The sequence below is a fragment of the Eumetopias jubatus genome, unplaced genomic scaffold, assembly GCF_037043125.1.
Source record: "Eumetopias jubatus isolate StellerSeaLion01/CBP00866 unplaced genomic scaffold, mEumJub1_p1.0 scaffold_1, whole genome shotgun sequence".
NCBI lineage: Eukaryota > Metazoa > Chordata > Mammalia > Carnivora > Otariidae > Eumetopias > Eumetopias jubatus.
This window is the reverse complement of record NW_028274807.1, coordinates 4,178,368-4,196,476: the sequence shown is the minus strand read 5'-3', so window position 1 is coordinate 4,196,476 and position 18,109 is coordinate 4,178,368. Positions and strand designations below refer to the sequence as shown.

Here is an 18,109-nt window from a genome sequence, read left to right as displayed (position 1 = left end):
AGCGATGCCACACGTGTCATCTCCGCCCTAGACCACTGTCGTGAGCCCCTCTCCCATAGCTACTCACATCTGTCCCTTGGGACACGATAGCCATGTCCCAGGACAGTGCTGGGGGCACATATATTTTAGCCTGTAGGGTAATGATAGATCTGATTTTGTAGTGGAGTCTGCCGTGCGCAGGACCACAACTCAGAACCCTTCTGAGGTCAGCTCGTTCACCCTTCCTCCTGCAGGTGGACAGGGCAGGCAGAGCCCAGCTCGGGCATGGTCACTGAGAGCAGAGACATGGTTCACGTCCGTGGAGACATGCTCCAGGGACAGGAAGCCCATCCTCATCCCGTGTGTTTGTGCGTGTGTGTGAGCATCCGCATGCACACACGAGTGAGTGTGCAAGCAGCAGAGCATGTCTGTACTCGCACACACGAGAGTGTGAGCTGTAAGCACGTGTGTGTGCACGCACACATGAGTGTGTGAGCGTGCAAGCCGCTGAGCATGTCTGTACCCGCACACACGAAAGCATGAGCTGTAAGCACATGTGAGTGTGGGCATGCACACGTGAGTGTGAGTGTGCAAGCAGCTGAGCATGTCTGTACTTGCACACACAAGAGTGTGAGCCGCAAGTACGTGCGAGTGTGCGTATGCATGCAGGCAAGAATGTGAGTGTGCAAGCACGTGAGCATCTGCATTTTACACGCACACCCGACTGCGGATGCATTAGTGAGTGTGCACATGTGAGAACGAATGTGTGCGCATGAGTGTGCCTGTGTGTGCACATGACTGTGAGTGTGAGGATGTTTGTGTGCACACATGAGTGAGTATGTGTGTGAATGAGTACCACTGCACCCTGCGGCTTCCCCCAGATCCCCAGCTCATGGAGACCGTGTTGAGCAAGATGCTGGGTTTTCTGCACGGAGACCCTGCGTGAGGAGAGGGAGCCTGGGGGGCTCTTTGCCGGATGGACACGGGACCGGACACTTCTTGGAAGTGACGAACTTGACGTCCTGGAGGGACGTTCCTCTCCCTGCTGGGTTACCGTGCAGGGTTATTTTCTCCTCAGACAGACAGAAAAATATGCATAAATAAGAACTGGAGGGAAATACCTCACTGTGGATGAAGTTAAAACAACACACATGGTTTCTTTGTGTGCATGTAAGGAAAGGAGGTGGAGGGAGGGCCAAGCTAGAAATGGACGGTCAATTTTGAGAGTTTTTTTTAATCATGTGAGTTTTAATATAAAGGGAAACCATGTTACGACAACGTTTTATGGACAATTCCAAACCAGCATGAAGTGCTCTACTGGAAAGATGTCTTGACCTGGCTCTGCTCTCTTGTGCGTCTGGCTGGATGTTCTCTTGGTTGGAACTGTGACCAGACAGGGGGTGGAGTGGAATGCGAAGAATTTGGGCTTCAGGATTGAATCTCCCGGTCACTGGCTATGCAACCTCTCTGACCCTCACTTTCTTTATCTGAGCAATGGGGATAAGGGACCTACTTCCTAGAGTGGTTCTCGAGATGAGAGAAAATAGGGCACAGAACCAATTGCAATAATATTATCCTTAATTGCACCTTCATACCTTATGGAAGCATTCATACATTATAATAGCAAAAGTTCTAAGAAATAATATAATAGAATGTTGCGATACAGATTCATCTATTTTTAAATGTTCAGGTTGACCTAAATTATACTTTCCTGTTTATTGTTAGTGTTGATTAAAGTGTTTTCTTGAATAATATGTTATAGCTTTAAAATGTATTCTTCTCTTATTGAAACTGCTTTTTTTTTTTTTTATAAATCACAACAGAGTTTGTGAGTCAACCCTGCATTACTGACTTTCCAAGACCCTCGTGCTGAGGGTCCTTGTTTTTTCCCTCTTGTCCTGGCATCTGTCGTTTAACCACTAAACTTGCAAATGCAGCCGCTCATCATCTTACAGGTTACTCTACTGAGGATACAAGATGTAGCAACGTCAGTGTGGGAGTTAGGCTCACAGGTCCCTTCTGGAAGGACTGTTTTGTATTTGGAGCACAAGGGAATAACTCTTGTGAACCCTACAGCCAAGCTGGATCTTTGTTACCTTATTTGAAAGTTTTCTCAGTAGAACGAGTTAGATCTTCATCTCAGGTTAGAAATGTGCCCCGGCTTTGAGTACCGAGCCATGAAAGCCGACCCAGCAGAGGAACAGGCAGGCACCCCCGACTAGAAATGTACAAATCCGTGTCACCTGTGACGTGGGGCCACAGACATCAAACATAAAGCACCTGTCACCCCATCACCTGCACGGTTTCCCTTTCATTCCCGGGGCTCTCTCTGGCTTGTGCCCGCATTCACGGACGCGCACAGAGTTGTTGCTCAAGGAGATGGAACTTGACTGTGGGGACTTTATAGAATTTCCCCCTCCGCGTGGCGAGCCGCGTCTGGGTGACGTTGCGTCTGATGTCCCGCAGTGATTTACGTCCCCATTCTCCTGTGATGGCTCACTTCGATGCTTCTCTGTGCTAGATGCTGACGAGGAACGGACCTCTCTGGGACCCCAGGAGGAGGTCGAGGGGTTGGGGGGGTATGAACATTCTGATGGCTTTGATCTGGATTGTCCGACTGTGTGAAGGATGCTTTTCTGAATCCACTTTGATGTGGTGCTGTTTTCTCCTGCCAGTTTGGACGATAAGGAAAGAGAATACTTTGTACTTGGTGGAGGGAGTCAGATTTGGGTCTGAAACAGGCTTTCTGCATAACAACGAGATGGGACCTAGCGATGCCGCCTGCCGGTTGGGTGCTCACCTTTCCTGAAAGACGCCATCTGTCTGGAGTGAGAATGGGCTGTTTGCCGCGGGTTCCCCGAGGGACGCGGCCATGGTGGTGGCAGGTGTTAACGAGCAGGCATAAGGGACTGTTCCCTTGGAGCACACGCTCTGAAGCCATCACCACCGCCCGCGGCGCCAGGGACAGAAGGGCCCTTTCTCCAGGCCCCTTTGTGTGGTTGCTCTGGGGAGGCCCAGAGCCACGCTACCTCAGCCGGACCATGCTCAGGACCCTCTGGCCGGCCTTGCTGGCTCTGGTCAGCGTGGCGGGCCCGAGCCAGGCCAGCGGCTTCACAGGTGAGGGCTCGGAGCCCGGCGCGGGTGATGCCGGAGGGGCGGGGGGCTTCCGGGGAGCAGGTCTCGTGGGGACGGCGGCCCTGCAAAGATGCGTCTGCTTTGAGAGGTGACGTCTGTTCCATCTGGTAACCAAGCATTCTGGTAACCACAGAAGAGATGGTGTGTGTGTGCGTGTGCGCCTCCAAGCCAGTGGGGGGTTGGGGGGTTCAAATGCAGATTCTGAGTCAGCGGGTCTGGGGTGGGGCCTGGAACTCTGCATTTCTGCTGGCGGTGCAGGTGCTGGGGGCCCGCAGGTCACGCCGAGTAGTGAGTTCCTAGTGACTCAGAATCAAAGTCTCCGGAGTCTCGGAGCGTTGGAGTCCCCTACTTGCGAGGAAAGAGAGGGAGACCCAGAGCGGTCAGGGACTCGCCCCAGGCTGAATTTCCGCCAGGGTGACCCTTGCTGTGGGCCCTGGTTTGGACCTTCTTCCCCTGTCAGGCAGGCTCAGGATCGTGAAGCGGACCCCCTCCCCTGGGGTCCGCCAGCCCCAGTGTCCTCCTTGGTACATGAAGGTGAAAAGTGGCCGACAGGGCCGTGAGGGACCCTGTGAGGGCACCTGCCCAGAGCCTTCGCCAGGCCCACGTTCCCTCTGAGAGCATGTCGGGTTTCTGAAGCCCCAGACCGCAGAGACCCGAGATTGCAAACCTTTGCAATCATTTCCCTTTGAAATCTGTTTTATTCCATTGGGAATTCACACAAATCCACTCTGTTTCTACAATCAACTTCAGTTTAGCACTGGTTTAGAGTTTTTTTCCCCTTGAAGGCAGAACTTTGGTTTGTGATTTCTTTTGCTTGATTTTTCCCGCGGGATGGGTAATGTGTAAGCCGTACAGCCTCGAGAAGCTGGAGCTGTCAGGAGGTCCCCCGCGAACCCCTCGCCGTGCCTGTGAGGACACAGGGAGCAGAGGGCTCAGGGCTGCGTCGGGGTTACCCCCTTCTTGCCCTTCATGCCAGGGACTGTCTTTCTAGGCAGAATTTCATTTACTTAATTCCAGGACGTAGCGTTTGACAGATGACAAGGTGGGGTCACTGGGAGGGCATGAAACGTGCTCAGAATCACAAAGCTGGTATTTGGGAAGCTGGTGTGAATGTGGATCATCTGACCCCAGGACCACGCTCACTCCAGAGCATTATTTCCGCCTCTGAGACCAGAACCCAGGACCCCTGACCCCCACGCTGATGGTTCCTTGGAAGAATTCATAGAACGGGAGGGGAGGATCTGCTGTAAGGTGTCTCCTCTGGGCTCTGCCAAGAAGCCAGGCTTGGAGAGGACCTGGTGGCCTCCAGAGGAATGCAAAAATCAAAACACAACAAACAGATCCCAAACATAGTTTCAGTGGAGGTGTGCGCGCGTGCATGCGTGCGCGCGTGTGTGTGTATGTGTATGCCTGCATGCATTTTTGTGCACAGGAGGGCTCTGCTGATGCTCAGCTGGGAACTCATCGTGATCACATGGAGACAGGGGGTCCCCAGGGGCTGGGAAATGTAACCTTCATTAGTGGTTAGCATCTCCTCTTAGATTAAGATGCACAACAAAATCTAGAGCCACCTTCCCAGTCTCTCGGTGCAGGAAGGCTCGGCCTTTGTCCTGTTTGGCACTGTCCCATCATTATTCAGTGAGTGACGGTGCTCACCGTGGCCACTTCTCCAGTCCCTCATCCACGTGATAGCCAAGCTCTGGGCCGTTACCTGGCCTGGGAGGCTGGTTTCTGCTGCCCCACCCCGGGTATGAGGGCCTCCCCATTCCTCGCCACAGCACCCCTTTGGTGAGGAGGGGCAGCAGGATGTCTCCTCTTCCAGAGGCTCTGCCACCGCAGGGCTGACCGGGAGGCAGGCACGTGGCTCACATGGCTCTGGAGTGGGTTTGCACTGGGTGCTGGGATCCAGCTTCGTGTTCTTCGCAGAGTAAGGCTGCAGGCCGCTCATCAGCCTGGGCTGGAGGGCTGGCTCAGCCCCACTTCTTCTGGGGGTCACCAGCCCCCAGGGTCTCGCTTTCTGCACACTTGTGGGATGCTGTGAAACCGAAGGACGGAGTCTTCGGGGCACCGTCCTGGTGTTGGCGATGCAGATGATTTCTGTCTCAAAGCTCCTTCCAGAAGCCCAGTTTCTCACTGGGGGGTACACGCTATAATATGGAGCGCCTACCCCGTGGCGGTACGGTTTCGTAAAGCCGAGCGCTCAGAGGTTAAGTATCCGATAGTGTAAAGGACAGTCAAACCATCCCTTCATCCTACACCAAGAGCCCCAGGCTGGCTGCGCAGCCTGAGTTCCCGGGGGTTCCCCTGCGACTGCCTTAACACAGCACCACCAGGCTGGGGCTTCAAGAGCAGAGATTATCTCCTCCCAGCTCTGGAGGCCAGGAGTCCGAGATCAAGTCCGAGATCAAGGTGTGGGCAGGGCTGGTTTCTCCTGAGGCTGTGATGGAGAATCTGCTCCATCCTCTCCCCCAGCTTCTGGGGGGTTGCCGGCAATCTGGGTGCTCCTTGTTTGGTGGAGGTATCTCTCCAATCTCTGCCTGAGTCTTCCCATGGCGCCCTCCCTGTGTGCCTGTCTGTCTCTGTCCAAATTTCCCTTTTTGTAAGGACACCAGGCATAATGGATTGGGGCCATCCTACTGCAGTATAAGCTCATCTCAGCTAATGATATCTGCAAACACCTATTTCCAGAACTTCAACACATGAATTTTGGAAGGGTGGGTGGGGACACGATTCAGCCCATGACCATCCCTGCTACATAAGGAGACAGAGGTCCCATGGGCAGACGGGGACGCCCCAGGCTGGTGAAGGTAGGGGGTGCCTCGGGGTCTTGAGAACCCAGCAATCAGACTGACAAAGGGGCGGGGGCCGTGGGCGTCTGTGCACAGCAATCGGGTTCCAGGTGAGAGACACAGGGACCCAGCGGGCATGTGGACGTCGTCCTCGGTGGGGCACTGTGCTCTCCTCTCTGACAACAGCTGTCCTTGTCAGACTGAGCTTTACCGTCTAGAAACTTTTATGTGTGCTCGAGGTATTGCTTATTCACCTTCCCCCTCCTTCCCAAAAAGGCTGCCATTGCATCTGAGCCTGGCACGTGGCAGCCCCTCATATATATTTGCTGAGGGAATGGTTGTGGATTCATTTCACATGTGACGTGCCCAAGGCTCGGGGAGATTCAGAGGCGTGCACAGGATTCTCCAGCCGGCAGGATCGGGGAACAGGGTACAGGAAACGGGGACACGAGCCCCAGATGTTTGGTCCCTGCCCTCCATGTCTTTAGTGCACCGTCAGCCCCCCCGGCTATGGGGGGGGGCAGCTCCAGGCTCTGCAGAGGGGACTTCTGAGCGTGTCCCCCTTTACCCTTGGCTCCTCCGAGTTCACGCGATTACCTGACTTCTCAGCAGGCCGGTGGGCAGACACTGGGGGTGCTGCTGGCCTCCCTTGCTCTTGCAGAACCCCTTCTATCGATTTGATTCCAGCATTTTCTTCTTCGCTGTTTTTCCTCCATCCCTCCTCCTACCCCTTCGTAGAAAAAGGCCTTTCCTTGCTGAGCTTCCAGCTGTGCAACTACAGCATGACCCGAAACGTCCAGAAGGTGGAGGCTGTCCAGGCATCGCACGTGATCTACGCTCCCTGCGGCGGGTGGATCCCGTGGAGGCGGTGCCCTAAGACGGTTTACAGAACCCAGTATGTGGCTGTGGAGGTCCCCGAGTCCAGGAACGTGACCGACTGCTGTGCGGGTTATGAACAGCTAGGCCTTTACTGCGTCCTGCGTGAGTCCGGGGCGGCCGGCGGGCGGGGGAACCCCAGGACCCCTGATGAGACTCAGAACAGGCACTGTTCACACCCCTTAGCCCTTCTGGAGCAATGGTTCTCAAGCTAGAGCACGCATCAGGATCGTCTGGAGGGCTTGTCCTAGCGCAGATCACCCGCCCAGCCTCAGATCTCGGAACCAGCGGGTCAGGGTGGAGTACAAACTCCCAACTCTGGGGCCCCCCTTTGAGAACCAGTGCTTTGGAGTAGTGGGTCTCAGGCCTGACTGCACACCGAAGCCCCTGGGCAGCTTTAAAAACGCTAATGCGTGGATGTGGTGTCCTCAGAGAAGGTGATGGAATTGGTCTGGGGCGTAGCTGGGGCACTGGGATTTTTTTTAAAGGTCTCGAGCGATTTGAACACGTAGCTGAGTTTGAGAACCAGCACTGCAAACTCTTCTGTATTGATGATCTTTTCTTTTTAAAAGCTGCAGTGGAATGCTTCCTTCAAATGAAATCCTAATCTGAGCCCCCATGTGTGAAAGAGAGGGAAAGATTCCCCTCCGCCCTCTTCTTTCCTCTGGGCCGTTTGGAAGACGCTTGAGCCAGTTGCCCGGGAGACCAGTGTGGCTGTCCCTGGCCAAGTGTGTGAGGCCAGGGGGGCTGGGCTTTGCAACATTCAGGGCTGAGCCTCTTGACATGGAGGGAACTTTCCAGAAGACCTCTTCCAGGGGAAAGGATGCATGTGTGTGGGTGTGGGTGGTGGTGGTGGTTAAATTTGAGTCAATACCAGATCTAAAACGAGTTTCTGAGCCGCCAGAAGGTCTCCCTGCCCCCACCCCGTCAGGCAGGGGAAGTGGGACGGGTGTGGCCCCAGTGAGTTTCCAGGGGCCACCCCTGGGAAAGGAGGGCCGCTGCACGCAGAGTGCACAAAGTCCAGGGTCCGGGAGGGGCATCCCACATGACCCGTCCCTAGGGGGCCCGAGGCCAGGTCGCTGCACACGAGGGGTGCCGGCTGCCTCCCCACCCGGCGGCTACAGGATGTAGTTGGTGCAGCCCCTGCAGAAGGCAGTGTGGGCTTGGCGCACTGAGTCATCCCGAGCATGCCTTTCTCAGGCCCTGCGAAGCCACCTCACAGAGGACAGAGCTGGTGACGCGTCCCACCGGCCCGGGTCAGAGAGCCACACACAGAGACGGGCGTTAAAATGACACCACTATCACCAAGGGGCGCCGCTACCAAATACAAATCTCAGGGCCCACAGCCTGCTGCCAGCCCCGTGTTCCCACCGGTTCCCCGAGGGGGCCCTTGCAGGGTGGGGCTCTCCCCTGGGGTCCTGCCAGGGCCTGGATCTAAGCAGCCCCTTCCTGTGCGGACACTGGCCCCCTTTCCGCCTTCCCTGTCTCCAAGGAAGCGCTGCCTGGGAGCACCTCTCCTCCTGGGGCCGGGGGGGGGGGTCCCGGTGTCGGGGCGGACTCAGGCCGCGCACCTCGGCATGGAGGGTCAGGATCTGGGATAGAAGGTGGGGGCCGCCCTGTCCTGTCCGTTTTCACCCGTGAAGGCCACTCTTCTCCCACCTGCTCGCTGCTGCTGTGAGGTCACTTGACGAGTGAGGGCGCCTGTCCAGAGGAGCCCCTCGAGCGCCTGAGCCCCGCCAGGCCCCCGCGCTGCCTGTGCCGTCCTGCCAGGCTGCTGCCCTGCTGTGCTAAACGGGTGAGCTCTCACGGGGGGGGGGGGGGCGGCGTCCCCTCCCCCCACCAGCTGCGCACCTTTCTTGTCTTTGACAAGCCAGCCCCCCAGGAAGTGCCTCTCGGGGGACGTCAACCCCACTTTCGGGGTGTTGGCACCTTTCGTTAGGAACTCAGCAGGTGTGGAGAGGCCCAGAACATTCTAGTTAGAGAGTCCCATGCGCAGGGCTCTCTGGGCGAGCTGCTGGTAATGGTGTGGCTGGGGTAGGGAGGGAGAGGCTGTGGCGGGGCGCACACGGGGAGCCAGAAAACAAGGAGGTCCCTGGAGGACGAGCGGCCCCTCCGAGGTGGCTAAGTGGGGTGGGGGTCGCCCCTGGCCCTTAGAGAGTCGTTCTAGGAGCCGTGTGGAGAGGAGGCGGCCAGGAGCCCGGAAAGAAGGAGAAGGGGACCTTGATTGTGTGCGTCCTTATGATAGGCCAGCCGGGCGAGTTCTGGGTCACTGATGGCCGGGACCCCCCCCCACCGCCACCATGCAGATGGGATCACAGACCTGGGGGCGGGCAGGTGCCGTGACCAGGGTGGCACAGACCTGGGCTGGGTCTCCCCAACCCCAGGTCAGATTCAGTTTGTGGCATTCGAGGAAGGGGGCGCTGGTGGGGGTGGGGGAGGGGCAGAGATGGGAGGGGCAGGGGCACCGAGCTTGGGCCTCTTCCCCAGGAAGGCCCCTGCTTGGTGCCAGGGCCCGGTGTGACACCAGAGCCGCCACGGGGCCTCTGTGTGGCGGCCCCGCCCTCCTCACGCTGTGCTCAGCTCCTTTGATCAAAGGTCGGTCACAGATGCAGGGCGACAGGCTGGCTCTTTGGAACGGGAAGTGAGAAGTCTCTCTAAGTGCCCTTGACCTGCTGCTTGATTTGCACAGAATGAGACCGGGGCCAGCACCTGTGGTAGCCACAGGGCCCAGCCTGGGGATTTGGGGAGGACAGGAGGGCAGAAGTTCCTCTTTCCTCCAAGTCGGGGGTGACCCGTATCTTGGCGATGGGTTTTCTCGGCTGGGACTCTTCCCCCAGGCAGCCGTGAACCCCCAAGCTGGCTGGCTTCTGTCCCCTCCCACTCAGCAACCGACCTTCTAAAAAGGGAAGACTGTTATGAGTACACTTGTGATGGTCTCTTCAGTCTAGACAGAGGACTTTTTCCATTTTTGTTTTTTTAAAGTGCAGCATTGGGGAAACAATGATAAGTCATACATTACTTTGTTTCAATGTATCGTCAATACAATTACAAAAGTGAATTACGTGAGCCAAGCAGAAAATCTGGAAACACAGAAAAGGACAAAGAGAAACGAGCCGTGCGCCCTCTGCCCCCGCACAACCACTGTGGATTTGCTCCTTAGCCCCCGTGCAGGGCAGGCGTTCTAGAAACGCGTGGTCACTCTGACCCGATTCTTTGTACCATGTTCTTCCCACTTAGCAATTCATCTGGAACACCGTTCCTGTCAATAGATTTTATGAACAGCATGGCTTAATGGCCACAGGGCATTACGTCATTGGCATGGCTATAGCCCCCTCGATGAAGCAAGCCCCTACCACTGAACATCTAGTTGCTTCCAACTTTTCGTTAGTATAAACACCACCATGATGAGTATCGTATGTTACAAACACCGCTGTGCACGGGGAACACGACTCCCTCGCGATGAATTCCTAGGAGCGTCCCAGCCGACGCTCACCCACTGCGGTGACAGACCAGGTTTCCGCAGGCTCATCATCTGGGCAAGCCCAGGACCCCACGGGGCCAGGAGGCTCCCCCAGCGGGTGACCAGGACCCTTTTGGGGAAGGAGGGGGGATGGGAATGATGATTCCAGAGCCGGTCAGATTCCCAGCCCTGGGGAGAGACTTCAGTGCCGCTGTCTGGACAGAAACTTCCGGGCCATCTCGTTGACCTGTGACTAACCTTGGGTTGCCAGGCGCTGGGCAGTCCTGTTTCATTGTTTGCGCTGAGTTCGTGGAAGGAGAAGCAGATTTTTGACTTTCCACCAAGTTGGAACTGCTGACTGTTCTCTTGGGGCTCTCAGTAAGCAGTCGGCCTCCAAGGACGGAGGGGGAGGGCCAGCAGCAGCTACGTTAAGATGAACTTTAACTTGAAATCACTTCGGTTGTGATCAGGCGACCACTTTCAGAAGCCAGTTTTTCTTGGTGGCCTGTATTTTCTCTTCGTTTAAATAAACCTCTTAGTTTAGAGTAGTTGCAGATTTACAGAGAGGTGGCAGAGATGGTAGATGGTCTCTGTATCCCCTCCCTGGCGCCCATGATGGTGGCGCCTTCCGTTACCATGGCACGTCTGCCCCAACGAAGGAACCAACATCGTGCATCGCTGTTAGTTCAACCTCACACTTTATTTGGATTTTACTTTTTTTTCCCCAAGTGTCATTTTTCTGTCCCGGGAGCCCACCTTACATCTAATCGCATGTCTCCTTGGCCTGTTGGTTTTTACGATGGGAGGGAAGGAAATGACCTTGAGGTCCCTGAGGGGTGGCCCTACAGGGTTGCTGGCATTTCCACCCCAGTGAGGATCCCGGGCTGCACCACCCGCCGGTGCTCCATGCCCCCAGAGCCACCCCAACGTGGCGATGTCTCCAGGACTTTAGATGTTGGAATAGGCACGTGGTTGACTGGGAAGTGGCGAGGGAACCACGGACGGCATGGAGAGGAAGTGGTATTGAGGCTGAATGTCAAGTCTTCGCTCAGCAGTGTGGGTCACACTGGCCTAGCTCCATGAGAAGAGTGACTGCAGACTCTCCTTCTCTGGGCAGTTTTGGCTTTCTCCTCCCTTCCTTGGCTGGCACAGCTGCCCTGGGTGATGTGCTCCCAGCACAAGGAGGGGCCCCACCTTCTGTCTGTCTGGAGCATTCTGCGGAGACCATGGTGGACCCAGGGGGCTGTCCCTGGGACTGCAGCCCCTGCCGCTTCCCTTCCACATGGGACCCCACGCGTCTCGCAGGGGCTAACCTTCCCCACCCTTGTGGGATGTTTGCAGAGCGTGGTCACCTGCTGACCTCTTCTGCTTTCCCTGGAGTCTGGAGGGTGTGCAACGGCACTTCCAAAGGTCTGGTAGGGTGCGGGGCTTTAGATGAATCTGGGCTGAGCCATATGCGCTTGCCTGACACCCAAGGTAGCTGGAGCCCTCATCCCCGGTGTGGGCGACGGGAAGGCTGCGGATCACACAGGCCCTTCCTCAGATGCCTGTGCCCCTCCCTGCTGCCCCCAGCCTCCTCGAGCTCCCTGCTGCTGGGCCTCCTTCATCCCCTGCTGCCCTGAGCCCAGCTGCCCCTCTGGGTGTGCAGCCCTGCACACTCCAGCCACAGGAGCGCCCCCAGCAGAGGGCCCCACCTTGAGGGAGGCACCCTGGCTTCCCCAGGGTCAGGTTCTTCTCCTCGCTCTTGAGCTTTCTACCACCCTGAGCGCCAGCACCGTGACTCCCGGCCAGTCCCCCTGAGCCCACGGATTCTCCGGTAGTTTGCTGCATCTCAGTCCCCATCATGTCTCCACTGCTCCCAGGCCTAGTTTCTCTAGGTCTGTGTGCACACTGGCCTTGTCCACTGGGATCTCAGTGTCCTGGAGGTGGGGGCTTTGCCTCTGGCCCAGTGCTGGATGCTGGGCACCTAGCATGTCCCTGGCACGTAGTAGGTGCTCAATAAATACTGAATGAGTGAGTGAGTGAGCTAGTGGGGTACAGAGCAGCAAGGGGGTCTTTAAGACGGGGTGGAGCCCCTGTACCTGGCCTAGAAAGAAGGGCACACCCAGCACCCCAGCTCACACTGTCCTCCTTCCAGGAAAGATGGTTAGACTGCATTAAAGTCAGAGTACCCGGCCCCGGATGGTTTGCTCTGCAGGACATGGCAAGGTGATGCCCAGCCCAGGGCACGGTCCTTGAGCAGGTCGTGCTGCGTGTCTCCAAGAACCGCAGATGGAATCCAGTGTCGGGAACACCAGCGCTTGTGGCCAACATCACTGATTGCTAATCACTCTCCCCCCCCCCCCCCACCAGCCCTGAATCGGTCCAGGGAGTTTGCCTCGAGACCTGGGGTCTGCCCTGAGGTGGGGCTGGAAGCACCCGCCTCACCATGCGTGCTGGACACAGACTGCCTGGGACTTCGGAAGTGCTGCCCCTCATCCTGGGGCCACCACTGCGTGGCTCCTGCCCTCCGAGGTAGGGTTGAAGCCCTGGTCTGCGGGAAGGGCGGGGTGGGTGGGTTTCCAGAAACAGCAGCTCCATTTTACAGAGAGCCTGCAGCCGTGTGCACGGGCGCGTTCCACTCCTGGGCAATGTCTTTGTCCAAATCTGGCCACTGAAATCTCAGAGAGAGGACTGCTCACAGGGGGCCTGAGGAAGGAGGATATTCTTGGAAGAGCAGTGACTCAGATCTCCCCGGTGTGCGGGAGAGGCCCAGGGGCTCCGGTGGTGCCCGTCGGCAGCTGAGCTATGTCGTAGCGGGGAGAGATGTAAAGATGGTGGCTGGGGGCTCCTGCAGGACACTGGTTTGGCCGATCTGCAGCCCGGCCCTCAGTATGCACCTGTCTGGTCTGGAAAGTTCTGCTCCTGACCGTGGGTTGCTTCCAGGAGAACGGGCTGGTCAGGGTTCAGGACTAGGGAAGTATACCAAATACTGTATATATATCATATGTGATAGATGTTATAATGCTACAGTATCAGCATGGTATGTAGTCGTAGAGTGTAAAGTAACAGTATACGTTCAATCCTACTGTACGCACTATATTATCTGGTGTATTCTCTATATAATATTACATGGTGTATGTAGGGCTATATATATATAACATAAGAGAAGGGAGGGGTGGCAGGTGGGGGAAGTGTCCCACACTGTCCCTGGTAGCAGATTTTTTTTTAAACAGAATTCACACTTCATTTAGTTTGAAATAAATTGTACAATATTGATTTTCTTCACCGAAAATAACAGCGATATTTTCTGTATTATTCCTTGATAAACCACAAAACACTTCTTTTGGTAGGATTTCCAGGTTTTGTTTATAAATCAAGACGAGGCAGTAGATAGAGGCATGGAAAAAGACAGAGGAAAACAGACAAATCAGTTGTCAGTATCCATGGCCTCTGATCCTGTCTTGACCGTGAACAGAGGTGTTCAACCTATACCTGCTAAAGAGCTTATGACGAGGTAGGTGTTCTCCATACACTTCTAAAGAGCTTATGAAGATGTGGGCTCAACAAAGGAATGTAAACAGCAACAATCCAATGTGGAACAACGATGGCAGGCTCTCCCATTCAAACTTTAACTGTCACTAGTTCCTTTAAGTTGATTGGATAAAGACAAAAATCTCTACTGCATTCCTTGCCTGGCAAGCTCACGTGTTTCACTCTCTCTCTGACTGGTCACTCCCTTAACTGTCCTTTACAGATTTTTTAAAATTTTTTATTGTTATGTTAATCACCATACGGTACATCATTGGTTTCTGATGTAGTGTTCCATGATTCATTGTGCATAACACCCAGTGCTCCACGCAGAACGTGCCCTCCTTGATACCCATCACCAGGCTAATCCATCCCCCACCCTCCTCCCCTCTAGAACCCTCAGTTTGTTTTTCAGAGTCCATCGTCTCTCATGGTTCGTCTCCCCCTCCGACTTACTCCCCTTCCTTCTTCCCCTCCTGCTATCTTCTTCTTTTTCTTTTTTCTTAAAATATGTTGCGCTATTTGTTTCAGAAGTACAGATCTGTGATTCAAAGTCTTGCACAATTCACAGCGCTCACCGTAGCACATACCCTCCCCAATGTCTATCACCCAGCCACCCCATCCCTCCCACCCCCCACCACTCCAGCAACCCTCAGTTTGTTCCCTGAGATTAAGAATTCCTCCTATCAGTGAGGTCATAGGATACATGTCTTTCTCTGACTGACTTATTTCACTCAGCATAACACCCTCCAGGTCCATCCACGTCGTTGCAAATGGCAAGATCTCATTCCTTTTGATGGCTGCATAATATTCCATTGTGTATATATACCACCTCTTCTTTATCCATTCGTCTGTCGATGGACATCTTGGCTCTTTCCACAGTTTGGCTATTGTGGACATTGCTGCTATAAACATTGGGGTGCACGTACCCCTTCGGATCCCTACATTTGTATCTTTGGGGTAAATACCCAGTAGTGCAATTGCTGGATCGTATGGTAGCTCTATTTTCAACTGTTTGAGGAACCTCCATACCGTTTCCCAGAGTGGTTGCACCAGCTTGCATTCCCACCAACAGTGTAGGAGGGTCCCCCTTTCTCCGCATCCCCGCCAACATCTGTCGTTTCCTGACTTGTTCATTTTAGCCATTCTGACTGGTGTGAGGTGGTATCTCATTGAGGTTTTGATTTGGATTTCCCTGATGCCGAGCGATGTTGAGCACTTTTTCATGTGTCTGTTGGCCATTTGGATGTCTTCTTTGGAAAAATGTCTCTTCATGTCATCTGCCCATTTCTTGATTGGATTATTTGTTCTTTGGGTGTTGAGTTTGATAAGTTCTTTATAGATTTTGGATACTAGCCCTTTATCTGATATGTCATTTGCAGATATTTTCTCCCATTCTGTCAGTTGTCTTTTGGTTTTGTGGACTGTTTCTTTTGCTGTGCAAAAGCTTTTTATCTTGATGAAATCCCAATGGCTCATTTTTGCCCTGGCTTCCCGTGCCTTTGGCGATGTTTCTAGGAAGAAGTTGCTGCGGCTGAGGTCGAAGAGGTTGCTGCCTGTGTTCTCCTTTAGGATTTTGATGGACTCCTGTCTCACGTTTAGGTCTTTCAACCATTTGGAGTCTATTTTTGTGTGTGGTGTAAGGAAATGGTCCAGTTTCATTCTTCTGCATGTGGCTGTCCAATTTTCCCAACACCATTTGTTGAAGAGACTGTCTTTTTGCCATTGGACATTCTTTCCTGCTTTGTCAAAGATGAGTTGACCAGAGAGTTGAAGGTCCATTTCTGGGCTCTCGATTCTGTTCCACTGAGCTATGTGTCTGTTTTTGTGCCAGTACCATACTGTCTTGATGATGACAGCTTTGTAATAGAGCTGGAAGTCCGGAATTGTGATGCCACCAGCTTTGCTTTTCTTTTTCAATATTCCTCTGGCTATTCGGGGTCTCTTCTGGTTCCATACAAATTTTAGGATTATTTGTTCCATTTCTTTGAAAAAAGTGGATGGTATTTTGATGGGGATTGCATTGAATGTGTAGATTGCTCTAGGTAGCATTGACATCTTCACAATGTTTGTTCTTCCAATCCATGAGCATGGAACGTTTTTCCATTTCTTTGTGTCTTCAATTTCTTTCATGAGTATTTTATAGTTTTCTGAGTACAGATCCTTTGCCTCTTTGGTTAAATTTATTCCTAGGTATCTTATGGTTTTGGGTGCAATTGTAAATGGGATCGACTCCTTGATTTGTCTCTCTTCTGTCTTGTTGTTGGTGTATAGGAATGCCACTGATTTCTGTGCATTGATTTTATAGCCTGCTACTTGGCTGAATTCCTGTATGAGTTCTAGCAGTTTTGGGGTGGAGTCTTTTGGGTTTTCCACATATAGTATCATATCATCTGCAAAGAGTGAGAGTTTGACTTCCTCTTTGCCGATTTGGATGCCTTTGATTTCTTTTTGTTGTCTGATTGCTGTGGCTAAGACTTCAAATAGTATGTTGAGCAGTGGTGAGAATGGACATCCCTGCCGCGTTCCTGACCTTAGGGGGAAAGCTCTCAGCTTTTCCCCATTGAGAATGATATTCGCTGTAGGCTTTTCATAGATGGCTTTTATGATATTGAGGTATGTACCCTCTATCCCTATACTCTGAAGAGTTTTGATCAAGAAAGGATGCTGTACTTTGTCAAATGCTTTTTCTGCATCTGTTGAGAGGATCACATGATTCTTGTTCTTTCTTTTGTTAATGTATTGTATCACGTTGATTGATTTGCGGATGTTGAACCAACCTTGCAGCCCAGGGATAAATCCCACTTGGTCGTGGTGAATAATCCTTTTAATGTACTGTTGGATCCTATTGGCTAGTATTTTGGTGAGAATTTTTGCATCCATGTTCATCGAGGATATTGGTCTGTAATTCTCCTTTTTGATGGGGTCTTTGTCTGGTTTTGGGATCAAGGTAATGGTGGCCTCAAAAAACGAGTTTGGAAGTTTTCCTTCCATTTCTATTTTTTGGAACAGTTTCAGGAGAATAGGTATTAATTCTTCTTTAAATATCTGATAGAATTCCCCTGGGAAGCCATCTGGCCCTGGGCTTTTGTTTGTTGGGAGATTTTTGATGACTGCTTCAATTTCCTTAGTGGTTATAGGTCTGTTCAGGTTTTCTATTTCTTCCTGGTTCAATTTTGGTAGTTGATACATCTCTACGAATGCACCCATTTCTTCCAGGTTATCTAATTTGCTGGCACAGAGTTGCTCATAATATGTTCTTCTAATTGTTTGTATTTCTTTGGTGTTGGTTGTGATCTCTCCTCTTTCATTCATGATTTTGTTGATTTGGGTCATTTTTCTTTTTGATAAGTCTGGCCAGGGGTTTATCAATCTTATTAATTCTTTCAAAGAAGCAGCTCCTAGTTTCGTTGATCTGTTCTACTGTTCTTTTGGTTTCTATTTCATTGATTTCTGCTCTGATCTTTATTATTTCTCTTCTCCTGCTGGGTTTAGGCTTTCTTTGCTGTTCTTTCTCCAGCTCCTTCAGGTGTAGGGTTAGGTTGTGTATTTGAGACCTTTCTTGTTTCTTGAGAAAGGCTTGTATTGCTATATACTTTCCTCTCAGGACTGCCTTTGCTGCGTCCCTAAGATTTTGAACAGTTGTGTTTTCATTTTCATTGGTTTCCATGAATTTTTTTAATTCTTCTTTAATTTCCTGGTTGACCCATTCATTCTTTCGTAGGATGCTCTTTAGCCTCCATGTATTTGATTTCTTTCCAACTTTCCTCTTGTGATTGAGTTCTAGTTTCAAAGCATTGTGGTCTGAAAATATGCAGGGAATGATCCCAATCTTTTGGTACCGGTTGAGACCTGATTTGTGACCTAGGATGTGATCTATTCTGGAGAATGTTCCATGGGCACTAGAGAAGAATGTGTATTCCATTGCTTTGGGATGGAGTGTTCTGAATATGTCTGTGAAGTCCATTTGGTCCAGTGTGTCCTTTAAAGTCTTTATTTCCTTGTTGATCTTTTGCTTAGATGATCTGTCCATTTCAGTCAGGGGGCTGTTAAAGTCCCCCACTATTATTGTATTGTTGTCAATGTGTTTCTTCACTTTTGTTATTAATTGCCTTATATAATTGGCTGCTCCCACGTTAGGGGCATAGATATTTACAATTGTTAGATCTTCTTGTTGGATAGACCCTTTAAGTAGGATATAGTGTCCTTCCTCATCTCTTATTACAGTCTTTGTTTTAAAATTTAATTTGTCTGATATAAGGATTGCCACCCCAGCTTTCTTTTGGTGTCCATTAGCATGGTAAATGGTTTTCCACCCCCTCACTTTCAATCTGGGGGTGTCTTTGGGTCTCAAATGAGT

The 18,109-nt window shown here is 52.4% G+C and overlaps 1 protein-coding gene across 1 annotated transcript in view; it reads left to right on the top strand.

Moving 5' to 3' along the window:
• Positions 1–3,020: 3,020 nt before the first annotated feature.
• Positions 3,021–18,109, top strand: part of UMODL1 (uromodulin like 1) — a 67,712-nt gene continuing 52,623 nt past the window's right edge. The window contains exons 1-4 of the mRNA XM_028126496.2: positions 3,021–3,096; positions 3,575–3,670; positions 6,642–6,884; positions 12,592–12,753. Coding sequence (XP_027982297.2) covers positions 3,021–3,096; positions 3,575–3,670; positions 6,642–6,884; positions 12,592–12,753 — 577 coding nt within the window. The remainder of the gene's footprint in view (positions 3,097–3,574; positions 3,671–6,641; positions 6,885–12,591; positions 12,754–18,109) is intronic.